This window comes from Panicum virgatum, chromosome 1K, assembly GCF_016808335.1.
Source record: "Panicum virgatum strain AP13 chromosome 1K, P.virgatum_v5, whole genome shotgun sequence".
In the NCBI taxonomy this organism is placed as follows: domain Eukaryota; kingdom Viridiplantae; phylum Streptophyta; class Magnoliopsida; order Poales; family Poaceae; genus Panicum; species Panicum virgatum.
This window is the reverse complement of record NC_053136.1, coordinates 36,453,471-36,477,542: the sequence shown is the minus strand read 5'-3', so window position 1 is coordinate 36,477,542 and position 24,072 is coordinate 36,453,471. Positions and strand designations below refer to the sequence as shown.

Below are 24,072 nucleotides of genomic sequence, written 5' to 3'. Positions count from 1 at the left end.
CTTAGAGGTGGACTCGCATGCTTGTATTTACTGTGGTGAGTGTGTGTGCATGAATGTAAGCATCTGTATTTGTATCATGTTTGAAAAAAAGGTGGAATAGCCAAAATCATTCTCCAACTATCCGTGGAAGCTCACTTTCGTCCCTCAACTACAAAATCGACTGTTTTCATCCTCCAACTTTCGCGACCATGTCGTTTTCGTCCCTGGTTTGTCGTGTTGCTCCACGCTGGCATCCTCGTCATCGTTCACAGTCAGCTAGGGTTTCGTGGCATATTTGTCTGACCCTTTTACCCCCTCCTTTTTTTGAATACAGACTGAGGATAACAGCCGCCACTCATTTCCTCCTCCCCCATGGCGGCTGCTGCTGAGGACTAGGGTTTGGGGACGGAGTGGGCGACATTCTGGACGGGCTGCTCTACATTGTTTGGCGAATATGTGGAGTGAAGATCTTGTGTACTGGAGGCGCATCGTGGCTGCTCAACTTGGGAGCATGACAAGAACCTCCGACCTACATTTGAACCTAACGAGCTACAACTCAATATTGGGTACAGCCCATGGTGACATCTCAACCCAGCTCTGACCACCATCCCTTCTCTATGCTCATCAAGTAGTTGTTCAAGCTGCAAATTAGAACAACATATTATTCTCATCAGAAATTGACCCTTACATCCTCAATTTCAATTGAAGCACATGAACTGACCGTGACTCACAAATACGTTACCTCCAATTCCATGCCAGTCGAATATGAAGCTTGAGCGCCGGGACCTCTTTCTTCCTCAACCACACCACGCGCCGCTCTTCTCTTTGCCTGTGCTGCACCTCTCGGTCGGCCAGCTGCAGATCCGAGCACCATTGTTGGGGGCGGCGACTTGGGTGGGAGAGCTAGAGCAGATGACGCCTGGGGCCGCTGAGCTGGGTGGGTGCGCTTGAGCGGATGAGCTCTTGACTTCAATGGGGCAGCCAGTTCTAGGGGGCAGCGGCGCACAGAGACGGCATGGTGGTCGCGGTTGGCGGCGGCGCCGCAAGCAAATGCGAGCGGTGCGGATGGGAGGTCCTTCGGTCTGGGGAAAGAGATGGGACAAGGGGGTAAGGGTACAAATGGTATTTCCTACCTATGGTGAACGCTATGCTGACTGGGACCGATGACGAGGATGCCAGCGTGGAGCAACACGACAGACCAGGGACGAAAATGACGCGGTCGTGAAAGTTGGAGGATGAAAATGGCCGATTTTGTAGATGAGGGACGAATGTGAGCTTCCGTGGATAGTTGGAGGGCGATTTTGACTATTCCGCCAAAAAAAACTACAAACAAGCATCACTAGTGCAAGGTTCAACGTAGTTCAACGAGGGGAAAAAATTAGATACTGGGGCTTTCCGTTATCAAATTTGTCCTTTATTTTTTTAAAAAATAAGGCAGGAGCATTACCACATCATTTAAAAAGTTACCTCATATTAAAGAAAACGAGACCAAACTGTACATGACTCGATTAATTAAGGAAATTGAGCAAAAACTGTTAAGACAAAGTGGTTACAAATCTAGCTAAACTCGATCTATGCACCACAAAACATCAACTACCTAGCTAAACTATGTCTAATGTGATCGGAAGGCGCTCATATTGAAACCCGTGACCACCAAAACTACACACATTGATCTCCAAAGCAACGTTTTCAAGAAGAGCACGACGCACATGATGCCATCGCTGCCAGTCTGGTGAGTCGGAAGTAGGTTTTCACCTAGAGAACTTCCATGGTTTGCAGAAAGTACCACGACAACGCCTCCAACGAGGAAACGGCACCAGAAGCTGTCGTCGTTGCCGATGCCAGCACAGAGCTGAACAAAGCTTTCACAGATGAACCAGCATCGGCGCTTGCATTGCTTGTGTAGCACAGTAGCAGCAACAGTCTCCAAAAAATCGCATCCTTCGTTCTAGATGGTCATCCATATTAACATGTTGTGTCACGCTAGATATGTGTTTGGCTGAGTCATTAGTACCAAATATCCTATATATAACCCTTGTTTGCGTCAACCCTTTTTCAACTTATGTGAATCCATTCTGCTTGAACAACACATGCACCTTTGTAGTTTTAAAATTAAAATTTACTAAACTAGGCTACCTTTGAAACTTATCTAATTTTTTATGGCACTATCAGACCCGAGGCCACGGGATACCTGACGTGGCGCGGATCAGTACTAGATATGGGATGGGGTATGCCCTATACTCATACGTCATGCAACTAGTCGTATAGACTTAGAACTAGTTGGTACAGAAGGAAACCACTCGAATAGAACTCGAGAAGGACTCTTCGGCTCGTACCGATCTAGGATTTCATGTAATCCTATACCCCCAGCCTTTATAAGAGAGGGTGGATATGAACCCCTCCAAAGCATCACGCATCACCTGACCCTCAGGCAATACAAACCGCCCAACAGTACGTAGGGTATTACATATCTTGCGGCCCGAATCTGTCTAAACACCGTGTTGCTTGAACCATCGTGTTCTCAATCTCGGAGACTCCCTGCAATCAATCCTCTACTTCGAGGTATACCTAGGTAGACTTGCCAGTAAAACACCAACAGACACCAAACTACTTTCCAAAAATATAGAAAAATAACTAAATATTTGTCACAAGCCACAAAAACAAGGAACATATCTGATGGAAACCATAACTTTTATAAAAACCCGTGCAACATCATATCATCTACACGTATGATTTTTTTGGTGAATTTAGACGACTGTTTTGCCGTGGTTTGCACGGATTTTCACGAAAGTTGTAGTTTCCACCAGATATGTTCCCACAAAAATATATACACTTTTGTATATCCGGAATAATATACTCGGAATTTAGAAACCAATGTTGGTCAATCTTTTGTTAAAACTTTGACATTAAGTATATTTGATACTATTGTAATATAATTATGTAGTCAAGATATACATAAAAATATATGAATTATAGACTTCTGCTTGTATTAATTAAAAAACTGAGAGCTTTAGGGGCCTTTCAGATATTTTACTACTGAACTTATAGAATCTACTCAAAATAATTAGGATTTTCAAACACTAAGCTTATGCACACTTCTCCGTACAGAATCTTGCTTGTTACAAAAACGATCGCGGAAACAAACGGGGCCCAATAAAAAAATCGACGACACACCGTTTGTTAATGTCAGCAGGTGTTGATCAGATCGAGGAACAGGATCCAAGGCTGCTAAACCGGCCAGTTGTTTTTTCTCCAAATGAATACTGATAGAATAGGTGCACCGTCCACAGTAAATAGGAGTATATTAACAGTTTGGCCTTTGGACTGATAAAATAGGTGCACCGTGCACGGGAAATAAGAGAGACCTCACCTCGCTGCCTCGCTCTCCCCTCCTTGCGCTTGCGCTGGGGAACAATTCATCAGACAGAGCTCCCGGCAGGCAGGTTCTGTCCAGGTTAGGACTCTTCTAAGAATGCATGTTTTTCTCCAAGGCACATCACTGCCTTTTCAGAGTCTGTTTGCTACAAGTTTGAGCTCCGGAAGGAGTCTTCATTTCTTATTGAGCGCATTGCTTGCTTCGATCTGGCACGGGGAGGCGAAGATATGTTGCGGAATCAAAAACAACAATCGCGCGCTACAGCGCTTCGTGGCGCGCGATGCTACAGCCGGCCATGCGCTGTCCGTACCCACCCACGTGACAGCAGTTCAAGCATTGATTTGCTTTCTCTTTTCCTTTTCTATATAATCCTGGAGGTAGCGACAGGGTTCAGGGTCGACCACCACCAGAGTGACCAAGAACTTTGGGCACAGTTCACTGAAGACGTAAGATGAACCAGCCCACCCGCCTCTACCATGTACATACTCTTAAGATCTCCTCTCGTCTCCAGGAGGGTTATGATCGGTGGCCTCCGCCTGCTGTCCGAGCTCGAGGACCAGGCAACGCAGACATGCGCGTGGCGGCGGCGGCTTCACGGCCATGCGCTTGGGCGAGAACGGCAAACCTGAAGATTATGATCAGCGTGTTTCTGATGATCCTACTAGTGAGTCCCAGCGAAAAAAATTAAATTTTTGATATCGTAGCACATTTCGTTTTTATTTGACAATTAATGTCCAATCATGAACTAATTAGGCTTAAAAAATCCATCTCGTATGAAACAGTTATACTGTGTAATTAGTTATTTTTCAACTGCATCAAATGCTTCATGCATGTATCTGAAGATTTGATGTGACGGATACTATAGAAATTTTTTTGAGAACTAAACATGGCATGATTGTATTTGATTTTTTGATTTTTTTAGGGGTATTTGGTTTCTTGATGGATAAAGCTCATTCGGCATGGTTCCACTTCCATCCTTCCATCCATCCACGAGAAATAGATCGATGATGACGGATGGGTTGGTCGCATGAAGGAAGCAAAGCAAACCAGCCGCCGCCGTCAGGTTCAGCGTTCAGGTGTCCAAATACCAGACCAGTGATGGTTCCGTTCGATCGAACCATCCATCCATCCACCACCCACCCGTTTCCACGATAGGCGGGCTGTGCAGATATCCACACCCGCAGGCCACACAGAGCGCGGCGATTGCCCGGCCGTCAGCGTGCGCCACCGCCGGCCCGCCGCCATGCTGGTCCCCGCGCCGTCGGCGGCGCCGGCGCTCTCCTCCCTTGACTCCCTGTCGTCCCGCTACCTCCTCCTCCTCCCCGCCCACTTCCTCCCGCCCGGCGGCGCCCGCCCCCCGCTCCGCCGCGGCGACCTCGCCATCCGCAACGGCGGCGGGCCGCGCACCTACCCCGGCGGCGTGTCCAAGTGGCAGTGGAAGCGGATGCAGGCCAAGAAGGCCCGGCAGCTCCTCAAGGCGCGCCTCGCCCGCGAGCGCCAGCTCTACGAGATGCGGAAGCGCACCGAGCTCCGCGACGCCGTCGCGCACCTCGAGCGGCCCTGGGACCCCGACTCCGCCGCCGACGCGTCCGCCGTGGCGCCCAACCTGCTCTCCGTCGCGGCCGAAGACCAGCTCAGGGCGCTCGCCGACCGGTTCCACCGCCCCGGCGGCGTCGACCTCTGGAACGACCGCGACGGGCCCCGGGTCTTCGCGTCCCCGGCCACCGGCGCGGCCTCGGCCAGGTTCTTCCCCAAGAACGCCGTCCACAGCGTGCAGCCCTACGCGCTCGCCGGCGATGGCGGAGAGGCGAGCGCGCCGCGTGCCCGCGGGAACGCCGCGGACATGCTGCTGCTTGGGCGTGGAGACGGCGGCGCGCAAGGTGTTCGTCAGAATGCTACCGAGGATGAAGCGTATCGTACTGGTGACAACGAGCCAGCAGTTGAACTCATGGAAAGGGATGGGACCTGGGAGCCAGTGGATGGCTCGGACGATGATGATGACAGCATTCCTGGCTACTGGAGTTCGCATGACGCCATCGACGTTGTTCCCTCAGAATCGGAGGACACGGGAGATGCCCGTTCTAGGCGTGCGCCACGGGCAACGATGCACGTGCGAAATGGAAGGAACAATGGCGTCACAAGATGGGAAGCGGCAGGCGCCATGGCTGCTGCCAGTGATGACGACAGAGATTGGAGTGGTAATGCTTTCTTCTCGGACTCGGAACGAGCAAGGGAAGGCCATGGTGGGCAACGATGGCAGCAAGCAAGTAGTAGTGCAAGCACAAGAAAGCGCGCTGGCGGGAGCCGGCATGCCTTGAATACTACAGCAAGTAGTCGCGTTGGCCAGAAGGGACGTGCAGGTGCTAGTTCCCTCTCTGACTCTGAGGTGATCCATGGTGGTTCTGATCGAAAATGGAGACCAGGGAGCAGAGATGGCAATAAGAATGGCACCGGGAGGTGGAATGCTCCTAGGCAGGATCGGAACGGTGAGGAGTTCAACTCAAATTCAGATAGTGCAAGAGGCGGTGAAATGGAACCAAGATGGGGAGCAAGTAAGTTGAATGGAAGAGAGAACTTTAGAGGAAGATCCAAACCGAAATACGGTACCAATACCAGTGACGGGGATGCACCGGGGAGACACAAGAGGGCCAACTATGGGGATGAGCACCAAAGCAGCAGCAATGGAAGAAATCGACTTGCTAGTAACTTTGCTGAGGATTTGGAGACGCCAACATGGAAACCAAGAAGAATAAACCGGGCTAGGAACAACAACGGCGATGGAAGAGACGACATCGCTAGTGGGAGATTTAGGAGAGGCAACAATGCGAGACGGTCGCAGGAGAATCCTAGGAGCACCAACAGGGAGGATGGACCTACGATGAACAGGAATGGACAACGGTTCAGAGAGGACTACTCACTACGGCCAACATCAGAATTGCACGGTTCTTGGAGGGAGATGGGATCGGATGAACTGTAGTTAACAGCGGTAGACTGATAGGATTTTTGTGTGCTAACATTTGTATGACTACAAACCTCTGTCGAGTGTCGAAAGTAATGTACTACCAATATTCATCATATGCTTCTTCAGCTCATGCGAGATAGATTACGCATTAATAAGTCGCCGGAAAACTTCACCACAAGATTGTGCGTGGGCAGCTCAGCCAAGATAAGTTTCAGATTGAAACAGCCAATTTCACATATAGCAGCTCTGTATGAGTTCAGATCAACACTTCAGAAATCAAACATGCGTGCAACAGATTTGCTTGAGTTGAGTATTACAAGAACAATGCCATTCTCAAATGCCATAAAAGCACAGCGTTTCAAGAGTGGTCGACTCCATGGTTACAAACTAGATGATGGTCATGGCTGACCTTATGAGCTCAAACTGGTAAAAGAAAAACAACACCAATGAACTTGGTAAAGTTTGCTCCAGCTACTTTACCTGCAACATATAATATCACCAGTTAATCACATGAATATTAAGAAGGAGAATCAGTATTGGATAACAAATAATGGAAACCCAAGTGAGTAAGCAAGCTTTTGCTAAGGCCCTTGCACTAATTGAGGGCAAGCTAATCATGCACACACACTTCAGAAGACAGCAAATTCATAAATCATAGCCACAAGGTGAAGAACCTAATTACGAGTCTTTGGTTTCCATTGGCATAGGCACATATATACAAACAACCTCAAACTAATATACTAAATCCATATTCATTGATGCATACTATTTCTCAGAATTTAGTCGAGTTCCTAAAGGATGGGAAAGTCAGTGGCATAATATAACCATTGAGATTTCAGCTGACTTAGATATTTCTTCCATATCTCGTAATTTTTGAATATCAATATATTTGTACAACAGATCTCCAACTAATCGTCTAATACGAGTAGTCACTTTTCATTTCACAAGAACACATCAAGCGTTGAATGTACATTCACATAAACTAAAAAGTACACAAATAAATCTGAGAAGGAAACGAAGGTTATTTTAACAACAGTAGTCAGTAATAAGGGAAACTGAAGAATGGGTAATATAATGTGAAACAGGTCTCATCTACTACTTAAGTTCAGCAGGAGAATCCAAATGATGCTAAAAGAGTATTAAGTTTCCTTGTTTATAAATAGTAATATAACCATACACAACTAGATGGACACTGATGATCTAGATAGGCCTGTGATAAAATATATCATGATAATCGAATTTGTGTTGACCAACATATACCGTGAAAAAATAAAAAAATATTATCTGAACATAAGATGTATTTTGGGAAGTGTTGCAATTAGGTATTCTTAACCTACATGCTAGGAAAATACCAAGCAAAAAATCAATGGCGGTTAGAAAACTGTATCAGAGATAAAGCTAAAGGTAAAGGAGCTTGATCATTCTCAATGCTAGCTATTCCTGATTGATAAGCCCGAAGGAGATCACATCGACTCTAAACACTCCCTATAGCAAGGGTGACAGTAATAAACCTCTAGGAACAAAATCTAGGCCATACGTCTGCTTAAGGTCACACCTTTGAAAAGATCTCAAGATATTAACCCATGCCTATGTCATCTATTTTTCACAAGATCTTTTGACAGTTCAATAAATGCTTCTTAATGCAAATGAAATTTAAATAACTGTAACGTATATATTGTTTAAGGAAATTTAAAGCCTGATCTTGCATGTTCCTCGATGGGGGGTCTTGTTCAAGTTATACCATTCAAAGTTCAGACTACAAAGGAAAAACATTTATCGCTCTTAATGCATTTAATTATAGTGATTAGTCCACATCCCAGTGAGCGGCTCCGATGGCCTCCATGCCACAGAATTAAGTTGGCAGACTACATTACTATCACTGGAGAAGAAGAATGCTTAGAGGCTGCCAAGTGAAAAGAGTGTGGTTTGACATTTCAGTCCACATTGTGTTAAATCTGAAATGTGTAAACCAGTATTGCAAGACTAAGTGTAACGCAAGCATAGCTACCATGTTTAGCAGTTCGCTGCTGATCAGAATAGCCACAGATACCATTTGACAGAAGATACGCATACAAAAAAAAACGCTGTGCATATAGTTACGCGTTCTGGTCACAAAGCTTTGGGGAGCATTCACGCAGGCTAATCACTTCAGTTGAATCAAGTACGGTGTGGTTCCAGTGTACGAATTCATAATCCGATCCGGATGAAATAATACAGCGCGATCCCAGACGGACAGATCTACATGAACAAACCCTACCAATCCCATCCTCGAAATGGGTCGTCAAATCCAAACCTGACTAACCAAACTCATTTTGCTCGGGAAACAGGGAGGCACGTGTGGGGATTTACCTTGGAGTCACGGATCCCGGCCGGCCACCTAGTGGTGGTGGTCGCCGGAGGGGCGGGCGAGGCGGTTGTAGGCGGCCTCGCCCACGAGGTAGATCCCAAAGGCTACGATGGCGGTGCCGAGCCCCGGTAAGGCGTGGCGCAGCTGGTTCCCCACCATCGGGTGCCTCCTCCACTCGTCCCTCCGCCGGAAGAACTCCCCGGTCGCGTTCAGCCCCTTCCCTCCGCTCGCCATCGCCTCCGCCGCACTCTCTCCGCTTCTCTCTCGTGCCACTGTTCGAAGCAGGAAGAAAGGGGAGTCCCTATGCAGCTTCCGGAAGTTAGACAAAGGCAGACATTGCACGGCCCATCATAGCCATTTATCCCGCACAATAAAGCTCAAATCACATATTGTTAATGCACCAGCAGAGCACAGGCGGTGCGTAGTACAGCAAAAACAACGATGCTGTATCGCTAATCCTTATCATCAGCAAAGGGAGAATCGACATGTGATAATCCTTTGTTTTTTGTTTCTTATGTTTTTGTTTTGTTTTTCTATTCTAACTCTTGTACTACCAGATTCAACATCTGTGTCAAATCAATTCAATATTTGTGAAAACTACTCCGATACTTTGAAACAATTAATTCAATATTTACTCAAAAAATGTTGAAATAGAATATTACAAATGTTGGAACGACATGTTGAAAATGTTGAACTACTATATTGAAATGTCGAAAAGTAAAAAATAAAAATTTTAAATAACATATTGAATCTTATTTTATTCGATTAATTCTAATAGATACAGTGGTTCAAATGGATTTCAAATTGGATGCATGATTTAAGAGGAAAGATCATTTGATGATTGACGTCCGTTTACTATCCCATCCCTCTCCCTCCTATAGTATTGTGACACCTGTCCCTTCTGCGCTCGTGCCCATCTGCTCTGCTGTGATGCGCAGTCTGCCTACTCATATACAATCTCACGCGTCCGATTTATGTTGCACGAATATCAAACAGTGGACGATATGTAGATTTAAATCTTCTAGAAGATAGAAATGATTTCCGGGAAGAAAGATGGGGCACCCACGCGCACATAACCAAGCCCAGGTGATATACGCGGCCCGGCCCGCCACGACTTGGGCTCATACGGCCCAAAGCGTGCTGCTTGTGTGGTGAGACTGAGAACTTCTCGAGCGTTCAGCTCTGCGCGCCTCTATCCCATGGCGATGGCTCCCTCGTCGGCGCCGCTGCTCCCGAAGCCCGCGCACCCAGCTCCGTCCTCTGCTTCACTCCCCACTCCGAAGCCCAGGTTCAGGCGACAGCGAGCCACACCCGAACAGCACGACCGACATGCCGACGGCAAGTGGAGGAGGAACCCGAGCGGCCCGCCCCGGCGCGGCGGGGGAGTCAAGAGGCGCCTGCGCAGCCTCGTCCTGCGCGGGGAGATCGACAACGCGCTCGCGCTCGTCGATTTCATGTCGTCCGGAGGCAGCGGGAATCGCCCGCCCGCCGTCCCCTGCAACATCCTCATCAAGCGGCTGTGCGCGGCCGGCTGCGTTGCCGACGCGGAGCGCGTGTTCGCGGCGCTCGGCGCCTCCGCCACCGTCGTCACCTACAACACCATGGTCAACGGGTACTGCCGCGCCGGCCGGATCGAGGACGCACGCCGGCTCATCGGCGGGATGCCGTTCCCGGCGGACACGTTCACGTTCAACCCGCTCATCCGCGCGCTCTGCGTCCGCTGCCGCGTCCCCGACGCCCTTGCGGTGTTCGACGATATGCTCCACCGAGGCTGCTCCCCGAGCGTGGTCACCTACAGCATCCTCCTCGACGCCACCTGCAAGGCGAGCGGCTACAGGCAGGCCATGGTGCTCCTTGACGAGATGCGCGCCAAGGGCTGCGAGCCAGACATCGTCACCTACAATGTCCTCATCAATGCCATGTGCAATGAGGGCGATGCTGATGAAGCTCTCGGTGTCTTGCGCAGCTTGCCGACCCGTGGATGCAAACCTGATGCTGTCACCTACACACCGGTGTTGAAAAGTTTGTGTGGCTCTGAACGGTGGAAGGAGGCTGAGGAGCTCTTGGCTGAGATGGCCAGCAACAAATGTGCCCCAGATGAAGTGACATTCAACACAGTAATCACTTCTCTGTGTCAGAAAGGCTTGGTTGATTGTGCAATTAAAGTTATTGATAGTATGTCAGAGCATGGATGCATCCCAGATATCGTCACATACAGCAGTATTCTTGATGGTTTGAGCAATGAAGGGCGTGTTGGTGATGCAGTTGAATTGTTAAGCAGACTGCAATCCTACGGGTGCAAGCCTGATAGCATTGCTTATACCACTGTTTTGAAGGGCCTGTGCCGCACAGAGCGGTGGGAGCATGCTGAGGAGCTCTTGGCTGAGATGGTCCGCAGTGGTTGTCCACCTGATGAAGTTACATTCAACACAATAATCGCTTCTCTATGTCAGAAAGGGTTGGTTAATCATGCAATTAAAGTTGTTGAACAAATGTTAGAGCACGGATACATCCCAGATATTATCACATATAATTGTGTCATTGATGGTTTGTGCAATGAGAAGTGTATTGATGATGCCATGGAATTGTTGAGCAATCTGCAGTCTTATGGGTGCAAGCCTGATACAATTACCTACAACACCGTTTTGAAGGGCTTGTGCAGTGCTGATCGGTGGGAGGATGCTGAGCAGCTCATGCTCAATATGATGCACAGTAATTTTCCCCCAGACGAAATGACTTTCAACACTGTAATTGCTTCTTTATGCCAGAAAGGATTGCTTTTGCAAGCAATTGAAACTTTGGAGATAATGGCTGGGAACGGTTGCATTCCGAACTCAACCACCTATAACATAGTAGTCGATGCTCTTCTGAAGGCTGGAAAGATCCAGATAGCCATTGAGTTGCTGAGCGGCACGACAAATGGTAACTCAGATTTGACTACTTACAACAAAGTAATTTCCAATGTTGCCAAGGCTGGCAAAATGGAGGAATCTCTTGATTTGTTGCATGTGATGGTCTCTAGTGGCCTTTGCCCAGATTCAACTGCTTACCATTCTTTAGCCTATGGGATCTCTAGAGAAGATAGAACTGACAGGACGATCGGAATGCTATGCAGAGTGCTAGATATGGGCTTATCACCTGACACTACATTCTACAATGCTGTACTTCTTGGTCTATGTGAAAATTGGAGAACGGATATTGCCATTGATTGCTTCGCTCATATGGTGTCCCATGGCTGCATGCCTGATGAATCAACCTACATTATTCTCCTTGAGGCTCTTGCTTATGAGGGTCTTCTGGCTGAGGCAGAAGAACTGCTAGGCGACCTTTGTTCTCGAGGAGCTTTAGATAACAGTTTGATTGAGGAAGAAAGACGCCATTCCTAATCTAAATTGAACATGCATGCAATAGTGCCTCTGCTGATAGTAGTACCAATGGCGGTGCAAGCACTGAAATGTTTATACATATGTATAGTCAATAGGGTATGTTTCGCCTTGCTTTTCACATACGCACTTTGTTGTTATAGTTCAGAATTGAATGCAAAGTAGCCCCTCCATCTTTCACCTTCCAGGCTTCCACTCTACCATCCAATAGGCAGCCCTGTTTATCAATGGCAATTTTGAAGTTTTTTTGCCCTAATTCAGACCTAATACTACTAACAGTTGCTCATAGAACTTTTTGACCTTTTTTCCCCTTTGAACTACATCTGCCTGTAATTTCACCGCTTGTTTCAGCAGCAATTTCTCCTAGAGAATCAGACCTTCCTTTCTGGGTCCTAATACTCAGCAGTTAAGTTCATCATCAACGTCTGCTCTAGCTTCGCCAGAATCACATGCTGATGTGGCAATCAGGAGGCAATCATCATACACACTAACCCAACACTTAATTACTGAACATGAGAGCTTCCAAACTCCAGCAGTTCATCTCACACTACGATGACAGCAGTTAGCCTGCTAACACATCACCACTAGCTAGCACCATGTCTATTACAACAACAGCATCGCACCATTAAACAAGTATAACAGCCGGTGTATGCACCGGTCCACTACAGGTGAAGCGGTTATTGACACCGCTTCACCGCTTCCTAATGATTCTAAACACGACTGTCAACAGGGAGCATGTCCCGTCCCCAGGCGCCGTCATTCCCGGCTCCGCTTGCTGCTGCAGCTGGGGCACTTGTACTGCTTGATGTGCTCTGCCTTGGCCGGGGTGATGCGGACGCACTTGCCGTGGAACCACTTCTCACAGACGTCACAGCAGATCCAGAACTCGCCGTTTGCATAGCTCTCCCCACAGGAGCCACAAAGGTATGCCTGGTCCTCCTCTTCCGCGTCCTCCCGGCCACTGTCCTCCTCCTCTTTTGGGTGAGCCGGCTTCGCAGGCTTGCTGTTAGAGTTGGTCTGTTTTGATGGCTGAAAGAGAAGGCGAACAAATGAGCTGAGGTGTTGCCTCGACAACATTAGCAAGATGTAATGCATCTGACAAGTGGCAACATATACTTGCTTTTGAGCCACAAATATTTACTTACTTTAGAGTTAGACTTGCTGCTTTTGCTGCTGCCATTGGGGGCTTTTGATTGCTTTTTAGCAACCCCCGTCACAACTTCATAAACAGTGGGCAGGTTATTAATCATGGTGAAGAGCCTTCTCCTGAAATTCAAATATCAATAATGGATTATCATCTCCCGTTCTCGGTTAACTATCTAATTTTTTTAGATAAACAGAAAAATCCAAACTATTGATACAGTATCAAGAACCAAATACATGAATCCTAAACAACTGCAAGATAAATAGGCAAATACTATGTAAATTCGATTTGAAACCTTAATGAGCTAAAACTGTCACACCACTATCATTTAATTTAGTAAAGAAAAAGCTTATAGAGTAAAGTAATTATTCCAAATGTTGTGAAAATCTCCGCAATGAATGTCCAGTAAGTGGCTAAATTGTTTTCATAAAAAGAACCAACTAATTTTTCTGACAAGGAGGAGAAAGGCCATCTTGATCAAAAGAAAATGCCAGGTAGATAAGTACAAACATAAATGGAAAGAAATTGGGACCACCTAACTAAGGGACCCCATCGCTCACCTAAAAATGGGTCATCCCACTAATGTGGCAATATAATGGCTGGGAGCCCACTGATTGCAGCCTTAAATACTCATCCCTAGCTCTCAACTCTCTGATTCCATACATCATCTCCTAATACACCACCATACCACACACTCACAAAGCCCACCAATTGACTGATCCCTCTCCATCTCCACTCCCCAGTCTCCACGACAGCAACTGGTGCCTCCGTATCTCTCCTGCTAGTGACTAGACCCTCTCCTTTTTTTTTTGCTAAGAACCATTTGTTTCGGGAAAAAGAGGAAAAAATTTAGGGAAATAAATCTGTGATCAAAGACATCTATATTACAGAGAGTTCCAAAGTGTAATAAGAAAACCGTGAAAAAGGAGATACAACCCCAGTGTAGACCTGTACGGTGAAATTAAAAAGAAAAAAAAGGAGCTAAACACAAACCTGGCATCTTTATCGAATCCAAAGCGAGCCCCAAAGTAGAACGCAACAGACAGTAGCCACGCATCACTATGAACTGCAACTAGAGACAACCAATCTTTTTCGATCATTCCATCACGGGCAAAGTTTATCCCCAGTGCTGGTTCTGGAAGTTCAGGAGGTACTTCCTCAGCTGGCAGAGTGACCTCCCAAGTCTCATTTGGCAACCCATAAAGGCACAAGTTCTCTTTCTCTGGCATAAGAGGAGCAACTTTATATCAACAAAACAAAGTGAAGGAAATGTAGGCTGATGCGTCAAATACACCAGGTGTATTACTGAACATCAGTAGACAGCGGAGCATGGAATGCTATTTCAAGTGTTAGTTAAGTAAAATGTGGATGTGGCTAAAATGACTAGATGGCACTTTAATCATATTTGTTTTCCACGAATATACATCAGCATTAGTTATGGATAGCGGGCAATATTAGGCCTGTCACCATTGATATCCGTATCTGACTTTTATCTTGTCTCCGCTTCTTCCTACAATTTGGAATCCCTTCTACTAACACAAGCTCCTTCTCATTCCTTTTGCACTCACAGTAGGGCAACCTGGAAAAATCAGGTTAAATAATCCCCACATGATGTACCAAGTGAAAGTGAAAGGGGCTAATTGATTTGGTTAGATTTTATAATTTGAACCAGATTTCAAACCACATGGTAGTAGCAACAGATATTAGCTCTAAATGACATCTATCTGATGTTTGAACAAATAGGTTCATGGTAATTAACAAGTAACATGACATAATCAGATTGGTATTCAATCGAGGCTGCACTTCCAGTACATAGAGAAATACTCCAACACGAGTTAAATGATTCATGTAAGTGTTACGTCAATTGACGCTGTCCTGTGGTGATTGTTCATAGTTTCCTCTATTCTGTAACGTGCATGATTCGTTGCATCCCTTCCAAGTGTTATGCATGTAAACAAAAATGCAAACACACGCAGCTTGAGCATCACTGGACTTTAAATTACCCAAACACTTTCTTTAACTGATGTAATTGAATCATTTCTCTAACTTAAGGACTAAGTATACTAGAGGTCAGAACGCAGCGAAATTACCAAACAGCGCGAACCAGTTGCACCCTGAAACTTACATACTCCTACCTGACATAAGTCAGGGCTGAACAGACCAACTAATTGAGCTTAAGAATCCAACGAAGCCCTAAACGGCAGCCGGATCGAGCTCCATAAACAACCGCGGGATCGCCACGCGATGAGAGGCACAGCTGAACTCGAGCATACGAGCAGCACAGGCGGAGGAGAAAAAAAGGGAACCAAGTCGGGAGCCCGCCTCACCTGGGTCGCACATCTGGTAGAACTTCTCCACATCTGCGCGCACCACATAGAGCAGCTACAGCATCAGCGAGGCATCCGAGAACCCATAGCACAAGAGGAGGAAGCTAGGAAAAAAGCGCGCGGGGGGGGGGGGGGGGGGGGGGGGCTAGCTGACCCGTGGTGAGCGCCTTGACGATGCCGGCGCGGCGCGCGCGGAAGTCGCGGAAGACGTCCTCGGGGGAGCGCGTGTTGTGGTGCACGGCCGCAGCGCCGCCTCCTTCGCCGTCCATCGCCGTCCACCGCCTCCCTCGGCTAGGGTTTGCGGGGGAAGCGAGGCTAGTGGTGGTGGTGGTGGTGGACTGGTAGTGGAGGGAGCAGGGGAGAGGATTACACAGAGGCGCAAAACCACGGCGAAGGATGCGATGAGGGGGAATGGGAGGATTTCGTAGGGGTAGTCTCGGAAAATCGGAAACCACGAGGGGGTGGTTCGGAAAGTTTCCACTTCGCTTTCATGGAAGGGAGTAAAGTAGTGGGCCCACCAGCTGGGCTCGGCTTTCGGCGCGCGCGCGAGGCAGGGGCCCACCTGCCAAGAGGAAGTGACGTGGCTGGGCCGGGCTTTTCTCCGCTAACCCTGGGCCGGATCACCGACGAGCCCATTCTGAGTTGCCTTCCGTGTTCCACTTCGCCTTGCGGTTGCGGTTCTTCCTCGTCTCCTTCACCGTCGCCTGACTCCCGAAGCGCAGAGAAGCAGCTAGTCAGTCAATCGTGAGTTCGTGACTGAAAATGGCGGAGGTGGAAGCGACGGCGGGGCAGCTGAGGCTGTACTCGTACTATCGCAGCTCGTGCTCCCACCGCGCCCGCATCGCCCTCAATCTCAAAGGTGCGTGCCGCTCGGCCACCGCTCGCTCAATCAGGCCACCGCTCATTTGGATGGATTTGGGAAATCGGGACACCGGGTTGGGTTGGATTGGGTTGAATCGGCGTGCGCTTGTGCTTGAACGCTGTGTCTGTGTGCAGGCGTGGACTACGAGTACAAGGCGGTGAACCTTCTCAAGGGCGAGCAGTCTGATCCAGGTGGGTTGATACTTGGTTCTACTCGTACAGTACAGCCGTGTACTACTCGTAGCTGGGATAGTTCGTGCGATTTCTCCTGTGTGTTCGCTCGCCTTCGTTTACGAGTGTTGTTTGGCTGTGTTGACGCCTTGACGGGCTTTGGAAGTGCATAGCAGGACAGCCATAGTTTGTTCGGTGTTATTCGGAATATATGTGACCGCTGCCCTGCTGGCCCCTGCATAACTGACAGCAAAAATTTGGAAGCGCGCATAGCTTATCCTCCATCCCGGCTAGTCATACGTGACAGTTTTAATTTTCTAGCGCTTCTGGGTGGAGTGGAGCGAAGATGGTTGCAATCAGATTGTGCAGGGAGTCTTGTTTGGACAGTCACTAATAGGGTGATATTTGTGGGAAACAGAATTCCTGAAGCTTAATCCTATGAAGTTTGTCCCTGCGCTGGTTGATGACGATGCAGTAATTGGTGACTCTTATGCAATAGCATTGGCAAGTATCGAGATATTAGCATTTGTCAACCTGATTTCGGTTAACACGTGAGTGAAATTGTTTCTTTGTGGCTATGCAGTATTTGGAGGACAAGTACCCCGACCCTCCTCTTTTGCCTCAAGACCCTAGAAAGAAGGCTTTGAATCACCAGGTGATAGGTTCTCCACCCCTTTTCTCATGATTGCAGGCGCATGTTATTCTTAATCAATTAATATAGAAGTGCCATCTGTGGGAGAATTGCATTTTGGCATTATGCAAAATTGTTCGGACAAAACAGTTAAGCAGACTGTTATGCAATCAGTTCACTAGTTGCTTTTTTGGGCGGCTTCTTGGATGCTCCTATCTAAACCCATCAAATAGTTGCACCCTGTCACCCACAGTTTCATCTTATGAGGTAAAACCACAAAATCAGTAGCACAACAGAAGTGATACCAAAGGAGTAACTCATTAGCATAGTACATATGCAGATATGTTTTAAATTCTATTCACTGTGAGCTTACAGGTGCCCATGTGGGGCTGTGGCCACATGTTAGTGATGCAATTGATGGTATTTTCCAACCTATTAGTGGTGGACAATCTTACTCAAAAGGAAAGAGCTGTAAATGAAAATTGCCTATTATGAAGTGGCATGACTACTGACACTGAGCTTGTGGACAGACCAGAGCTTTTTCTTAGGTCTGAAGGTATATAAAGTTGGGCTACCACACAATTGAATTTTGTTGTGGCCTTTGAAGCACATGTATGGTAAGGACTCAACAGACGATCTAATCAAGTAAGAAACAAAGAGTAGAAATGCTATAGATAATGCTCAAGTAAAACAATTATGGTTTGAATTGGTGTTGTACATGCATGCGTGTACAATTTGCAATTCCTTCAGGTTTTCTGCATGGCAAGGCTGTCATCAAGCATAGCAAACTATGTGCTATGGCACAGGCAGGTCCAGCACGAAATCATATAGTGAAAAGTGCCAATGTGTAACCAAAACCTAGAGTAATTTGTACTGTATGTTTGCCTTTTTCTTTTGTTCTGTTTTGTTTCTTAGTCACCAATTTGTCATTCTTATTTTTTTTGAAACGAAACAAATTCATCATTCTTAATGTGTACTTTACTATCTTTCTGTGGCAGATTGCGAACATTGTAAGCTCTGGTATTCAACCTCCATAATCTCTCAGTGTTGGTGGTAAGTGTACTGTACATTACTTCTTGGTATATAAGGCCCAACATGTAGAAATGGATCGATTGGCACGCCTTAGTTGAGTTTTATACTGAAATAAGATTCATATTTGCATTGTCCAATTATGCATTTTGTTTGCTGCAGATTAATTCTATATCCAGATAACTTGTTTTTGATGAACTAAAATATACTGTGCAGTTTGTTTACAGAACAAAATTTAAACTATCATCACTTGGGTTGTTGCTTATTTCTATCAGAGGTTCATTGAACAAAAAGTTGGTGCTGGAGAGAGTGTCTTGTGGACCCAACAACAAATCGAGAGAGGTTTCACAGGTTGTCTTCACAGACGTAGCCATTAATTACTGATTGAAGTAACTACTACTTTCACTGCATTACTTTCGTCAAGTAAATTTGCTTGAGGAAATGATGCTTGCCTTGCAGTTCAGTTGTACCTGTATTTCATCATTGTAGAAACTCAAACATAGTTCTTTTAGTTGAGTTATGAAACATATTGTCGCTTAGGATTCTTATGTTTCCACTTGACAACACTTGTTTGCTATTCTGAAGTTTGCTTTTTCCCCTATCACTTTTGTGCCTATTTCCTATTCTGAAATGTGCTTACTTTACCCAATGGTTTAGCAATTGAGAACCTGATACAACTAAAAGACTGTGCTGGGAAGTATGCAACAGGAGATGAAGTCCAACTGGTATGTTTGCTTCCCTGAGATTGTCACCATTTTTTCGGTTAGGTTCTTTTCCCGTTGTGGTGAATTTTCCTTTGAAGTGGTACTACCTAGGTGATGCAATATAACCCTTGTTTAGTGATGTGTGCGTGAATAAACAGAATTAAACAATGAACCATCAGCTAATTCTTCTTGTTTTAAGACAACTACTCTTTTAAGTTTCTAAAGTTTTCAGTAAGTAATTGTATGGCAGTCTTTATTCGTTGCTAAAACTAAAGGAGGTATGGTTATCATCTCCAAATGAACATGAACATAAGTGTAAGGTCTTTAAAATCTAGTATTCTCATGGTGTACAAGTCTTTTCTTGAATTAAATAGATTTCCTAATAGAACGTTAATGCAGTATGATACAAATTTCAACTGGTCCTTGCTCAACTAAGAAGGCTAGTGTTCTTTTTCAAGCCATCTAAGATAACCCAGTGTAATGCAGAACTAAATCCACAATCTGTTGGTTTTCAAGCCAGTTCCAGCATTTGGCGACTTGGCCTTATGTTTGGTGGGGGCTAGGGGAGTGTACACTACAGCACAACTAGAATAGACCAGCTGTCAGTTGATTTGTGTACTTGTGTATTCTTCTTGTCATGCAGGCAGATGTATTCCTCGCTCCCCAGATTTATGCAGCCATTGAGCACACTAAAATTGACATGGTACTGCCTTTCTACTTTCGTGTTATCAGAATGTAATTCGTCGTACAGTTTATTTCAATCGAAGAAGTAACGTAACATGCTGATGTGCGCCTTGACTGCAGTCGAATTACCCCACCCTGGCGAGGCTCCACGCAGAGTACATGGCACACCCTGCATTCCAAGCAGCGCTCCCTGGTAATCAACCGGACGCCCCTCCCTCGACATAGAAACTGCGGTGTTGTTGCCTCGTCAGCCTCGCATATTGCTCATCTGAATATAGATTTGGTCATTTGGAGTTGTTACTTGCTCGTTGATCTGTAATAGGAATAAGCACATAATTTCCCGCGCACACTGCAAATACTTTTCTGGTTTTAAAAAACTACCGAAATAAGAGTGGTTTCTGGTCTTGTTCAGGAGTTCAGGTAGGCTTCTCATGAAGGGTTTGTTCAGCTGAAGCAGAGCACACCTTGCAATCATCTCTTATAAAAAAAAAGAAACTAGACGAAGCAGAGCACTGCTCACAGATTGAGTCGAGTGAAACTATACGAACGCCAACAATGATCAGACTTGAATTGGAAAACAAAACCCAAAGCATTCGCTCTGTAAAGTGCAAAAACGCCTACAGTGATAAGCGAAATTTTAAACCCGCACAGCCGCGGCCGAGTAAACGAACCCGTCGAACCCCGACGGCACGGGCACCCACTTCCACGGAGCGCCGACGGCTTCCATCACCCACGCGGAGTACCTGCTGCCCTCCGCCGCGTCAGCCACCGTGCCGAACACGAACAAGGCGGTGCCGTTGCCGTTGCCGACGCCGGCCGCCTTCACGAACGCCGTCATGCCTGGCGGCCCGTCGGCCACCTCCCTCCACGCGCGCGCGCCGCCGTCCCACTCGCGCACGCCGCCCTTCCCGGCCCCTACGGCCCACACCTTCCCCCGCACCGAGGCCAGGCACGTCTCGCCCGTGTCGGGGACCACCTCGCCCTCGTCGATCCAGGCGCCGCCCGTGGCGGCGTAGCGCTCGGCGGTCTTCCTGAACGCGCCCTGGGCCTCGGTCGGGTAGCCGCTGGCCGCGAGGACGCCGCCGGGGGCAGCGACGAGCTGCGGCTCCTCGGACATGTCCGGGAGCGCGCGCCAGGCGTCGGCCGCGGCGCTGTACGCGAGGGCGGAGCGAAGCGCGTTCTTGGACTCGTCGTGGCCGCCGGCGACGTAGACGTTGCCGTCGCCGCCGGCGCACCCGAAGAAGCTCCGGGTGTCCGGCATCTGCCGGCCGCGACGCCACGTGCCGGCGGTGACGTCAAGGACGCGGACGTCGCTGGTCGGGCGGAGCGTGTCCGGCTCCCATCCCCCTACGACGGCGACGTGGCGCCCGTCGCCGGCGGCCGCGCACTGCTCGAACAGCGGCACGGGTCGCCACGCCTCGCCCGGCCCCTCCACGCGCCGCCACTCGCCGGTGGTGAGGTTCGCCGCCGTCAGCGCGCACTCCGGCGTCGATCCCTTCCCGTCGCCGGCCGCGGGCGCGACCTGGACGAGGAACACGACGTCCTCCGGCGCCGCCGGAACTCCGCGAACCCGACGGCGCCGCGCCACCCGCGGCACACGCGGCGCATGCGCCGGTGCGACCGGCTCGGCACCCTCGCCAGGCACTCAATGGCCACGTCGTCCGGCAGCCCCGGGATGAGCTCCCTCACCTCCAGCGTGGGGCCCTCTTCCTCTGCTTCCATCGCCATGGCACGTTCTTGCTGCTTGTGCTTGGAATCGTAGAAGAAGCTTGCTCTTGCTCGCGGTGTGATGCAAGGGGTTTTGGCGGGTTTAAGTAGAGGGAGGGTGAGAGAGAGGACAAATTTGGATTAGCATTGGACGAGTGCTAGGTACTGTGATCGATTAAAGGCAACACCTTTTTGTGTATAGTAGAATAATAACAACTTTTCAAAAATAGAGTAAAAATAATTGGGGAGTGACATATTTTAGGAGCACGAGTTTGATCCTCAAAATTGCATTTCCAATCACATTTGGCTAATGATCTTTTTACTCAAATTGGTTGAAGATATTTTAGATGGGACTATGGTAAACAGAAGATTGATGGAACATAGTATGAACGTAGATGTGATGGTGGCAACTAGTGGGGGTTTATAACATTTTGTGAGGTTGTTTCTTCTCTAGAATAAACTAGTGGGGATTGTTTTGATCATGTGCCTGTCCAGGATGTGTAATGGGCCATTCATGGCCGAAACTGCATGCTTAGGTGTCGTGTAGGAGTATTTATAAATTGGTGCACAGGCCACGAAAATGGACTTACTAAAATGGGTGTGCAATAGTGCACCAGTACACATTTTTCAAATTTGGCAAAACAATTTTGATATTGACATATTTTGACACGTTATCCAGCAGTTGACCTAGAAATGCTTTGTTTCATGTTTGCAAAATGTGTTGTGAAAGTAGTATGTTTCCAGCAGTTGACCTATCTATGCAAAATGCTTGCAAAGTAGTCGAAAAAATCCTCCAAAAAAAAGTAGTCGATAACAAATATCTGTTGCTGGCTTTGTTTGTGTTGGAAGGCCTCCTATCCTGGTACCAGAAAGACCCTTCTCAACAAGAATACGTATGACGATGCCCTTTTGTGTGTGGCTAGTGATGATGGATAAGAAAATGATTCGGGCCTTCGGGGGACGCTCTTATCCTGCTTACACTACCATGTTCAATTTGGGTAAGGACGCTATGATTCTCTTCGTGCTATGAAAATGACACATGGGACACCGGAATAATACACATCTTATTGGTGGCCTTTTTGTAAATCGTCATCACATGGATAAACGATCTCCCGGGTGCTGCAAAAAAATTCCTGCAACTTATCGATCCCCACCTGACGCCATTCGATTGGAGAATTCAGACAAGATCATGGTTTTTTTTTGTTGAAGAAATCAAGATCATGGTTATTACCAACAGATTCCTCACGCTGGGTAAACACGAGGACACCGACTACGACTAGTAACTGTCATCAGCTTGACACTTGTGTGGCGTGATAGCACGCGCGCGCTGCGTATGGAATGGAGGTTGCACAGGCATCTTGAAAAATACTACGTAGTATCAGCCAGAGCTGAGTGCAGGGGCTGAGGCGAGCAGAGCAGAGCAGAGCATGTGGCTTGCGTTCTACCGAAGCGAAGCAGAGCAGCATGCGCCACCACGAAACGGGGCCGGGCCAGATGGACGCAGGCGTGGGTTCTAGAAGCAAATCAGTGGCAGTGGAGCCGGCCTCGAGCCTCCCAATGGAGATGGCTCTGGCTCCTCGAATCAGGATGAGGCGCAGGCGCAGCTAGTAGCTGGGGCATGCATGAGGGCTCATGCCAATCTCTAAAGGAGAGAGAAAGAGTCGGCCCCGTTCGGTGCGGCTCCACCCCCGGCTCCACCAGCAGCTCTGGCCGGAGCCAAACGCCCAAAACGGTGGAGCGTTTCTGCTGTCAGAACTGAGAGCTGGAGCTTTTTTATGTGCTGCTTCGGTGGAACCGACGGAGCTACAAAATGCAGCTCCATGTGCTCCGACTCCGGCTCCAGCCTTACGCAGAGCCCTCCCAAACGAGGTCTCAATCTCCAGAGAGGAGTTGAATCCTGCTGATTAAAAAAGTATTTCAACCGTGCAGGAAGAAAGAAACCGTGCCTTGAAAGACAGTTTACCTTTTAACTATTGTATTGTGGGCTCATTATGGAATATCAAATTAATGAAGTATGCTAGATGAAAAATAAAATTATTTTGAACATATGCTACAGCTATATCTAGATGAGAGGTTTCACAAAAAATTATTTGCTAGTTGCTAGGTCCATACGGAGTACGTAGCATGGATGAGTCGACTCTTCGAGCACAGCCACCGCTGATGCCCTGATCCACCCCTGTGCACGGGTGCTCCGGCCCCCGGTTCCTATCGTGTCTTCTCACTTTTCTCTCTCTTTTTACTATGCTTTTAGCTCTCCTTTTTGCCTTGCCCTTGATCATGCCAAAAAAAAAACAAGTTGGCTATCTTGATCATGTCGAAACTTAGTACTCGTGGCCAGTACGTACGTGATGCTTGTTTTCTGCCTTGATCACTCTTGGAAGGCACGCACTCAGATAGCACTAGCAGGCACACTGACGAAACACAACTACACAAGGTTGTCATGCATCACCCCGATGATTTATTTCATCAGCTCCTCCGCGAAGCAACGGCGTCATATCGCACTCGCGGTAATCAGATATTTCTGATGCGGTAACCCGCCATGGCCAGAGAGGGACACTACAGGAGCATCGATCGCGTCCATGTCACATGATTTTCCATCTGCTCGGTTTCCGTTCTTAGATGCTCCAGGCCGGGGCCCCCGGCCGTCCATTTGGCGCCGACGACCTCGCCGGAGGAGGAGAGGAGCTAGCGGCGAAGACGACGAGGTCACATACACTGTGCGCCACACTGGACGACACACTCACTGGTTGTAGTGTAAAGGTGTCTC

At 47.8% G+C, this 24,072-nt stretch overlaps 4 protein-coding genes, 1 long non-coding RNA gene and 2 pseudogenes across 7 annotated transcripts; 4 read left to right on the top strand and 3 right to left on the bottom strand.

Annotated features, from left to right (window-relative positions):
• The first annotated feature begins 1,300 nt into the window (after positions 1-1,300).
• Positions 1,301-4,025, top strand: LOC120705426. Its single transcript, XR_005687976.1, has 3 exons — positions 1,301-3,433; positions 3,733-3,801; positions 3,867-4,025. It is a non-coding gene; the product is annotated as an uncharacterized LOC120705426 (long non-coding RNA).
• A 441-nt stretch (positions 4,026-4,466) lies between these two features.
• On the top strand, positions 4,467-6,452 carry LOC120705394. Its single transcript, XM_039989730.1, has one exon. It carries the CDS (start codon positions 4,599-4,601, stop codon positions 6,330-6,332), a length of 1,734 nt encoding a protein of 577 aa, XP_039845664.1. The 5' UTR covers positions 4,467-4,598; the 3' UTR covers positions 6,333-6,452.
• Positions 6,453-6,522: 70 nt separating this feature from the next.
• Positions 6,523-9,008, bottom strand: LOC120705410 (NADH dehydrogenase [ubiquinone] 1 beta subcomplex subunit 3-B-like). Its single transcript, XM_039989731.1, has 2 exons — positions 8,667-9,008; positions 6,523-6,797 (listed from the first exon to the last, which is right to left on the bottom strand). The coding sequence occupies exon 1, from the start codon at positions 8,896-8,898 to the stop codon at positions 8,695-8,697; it is 204 nt and encodes a 67-aa protein (XP_039845665.1). The 5' UTR covers positions 8,899-9,008; the 3' UTR covers positions 6,523-6,797; positions 8,667-8,694.
• Positions 9,009-9,863: 855 nt separating this feature from the next.
• On the top strand, positions 9,864-12,050 carry LOC120654872 (pentatricopeptide repeat-containing protein At1g09900-like). The gene has a single exon (XM_039932556.1). The coding sequence runs from the start codon at positions 9,864-9,866 to the stop codon at positions 12,048-12,050; it is 2,187 nt and encodes a 728-aa protein (XP_039788490.1).
• Positions 12,051-12,528: 478 nt separating this feature from the next.
• LOC120705352 (PHD finger protein ALFIN-LIKE 7) lies at positions 12,529-15,937 on the bottom strand. 2 transcript variants are annotated; one of them, XM_039989727.1, is made up of 5 exons: positions 15,673-15,937; positions 15,519-15,551; positions 14,185-14,413; positions 13,193-13,313; positions 12,529-13,076 (listed from the first exon to the last, which is right to left on the bottom strand). In XM_039989727.1, the coding sequence occupies exons 1-5, from the start codon at positions 15,785-15,787 to the stop codon at positions 12,804-12,806; spliced, it is 771 nt and encodes a 256-aa protein (XP_039845661.1). In that variant the 5' UTR covers positions 15,788-15,937; the 3' UTR covers positions 12,529-12,803. The 2 variants fall into 2 exon arrangements, with proteins under 2 accessions (XP_039845661.1, XP_039845662.1); XM_039989728.1 differs by having other exon boundaries at positions 14,185-14,770; positions 15,673-15,895.
• Positions 15,938-16,137: 200 nt separating this feature from the next.
• Positions 16,138-20,017, top strand: LOC120705378 (annotated as a pseudogene). The gene is made up of 9 exons (XR_005687962.1): positions 16,138-16,377; positions 16,515-16,571; positions 16,969-17,054; positions 17,134-17,205; positions 18,180-18,234; positions 18,486-18,561; positions 18,868-18,935; positions 19,558-19,617; positions 19,719-20,017. The product of XR_005687962.1 is annotated as a glutathione S-transferase Z1-like (transcript).
• A 30-nt stretch (positions 20,018-20,047) lies between these two features.
• On the bottom strand, positions 20,048-21,455 carry LOC120705336 (annotated as a pseudogene).
• Between the last annotated feature and the right edge of the window lie 2,617 nt (positions 21,456-24,072).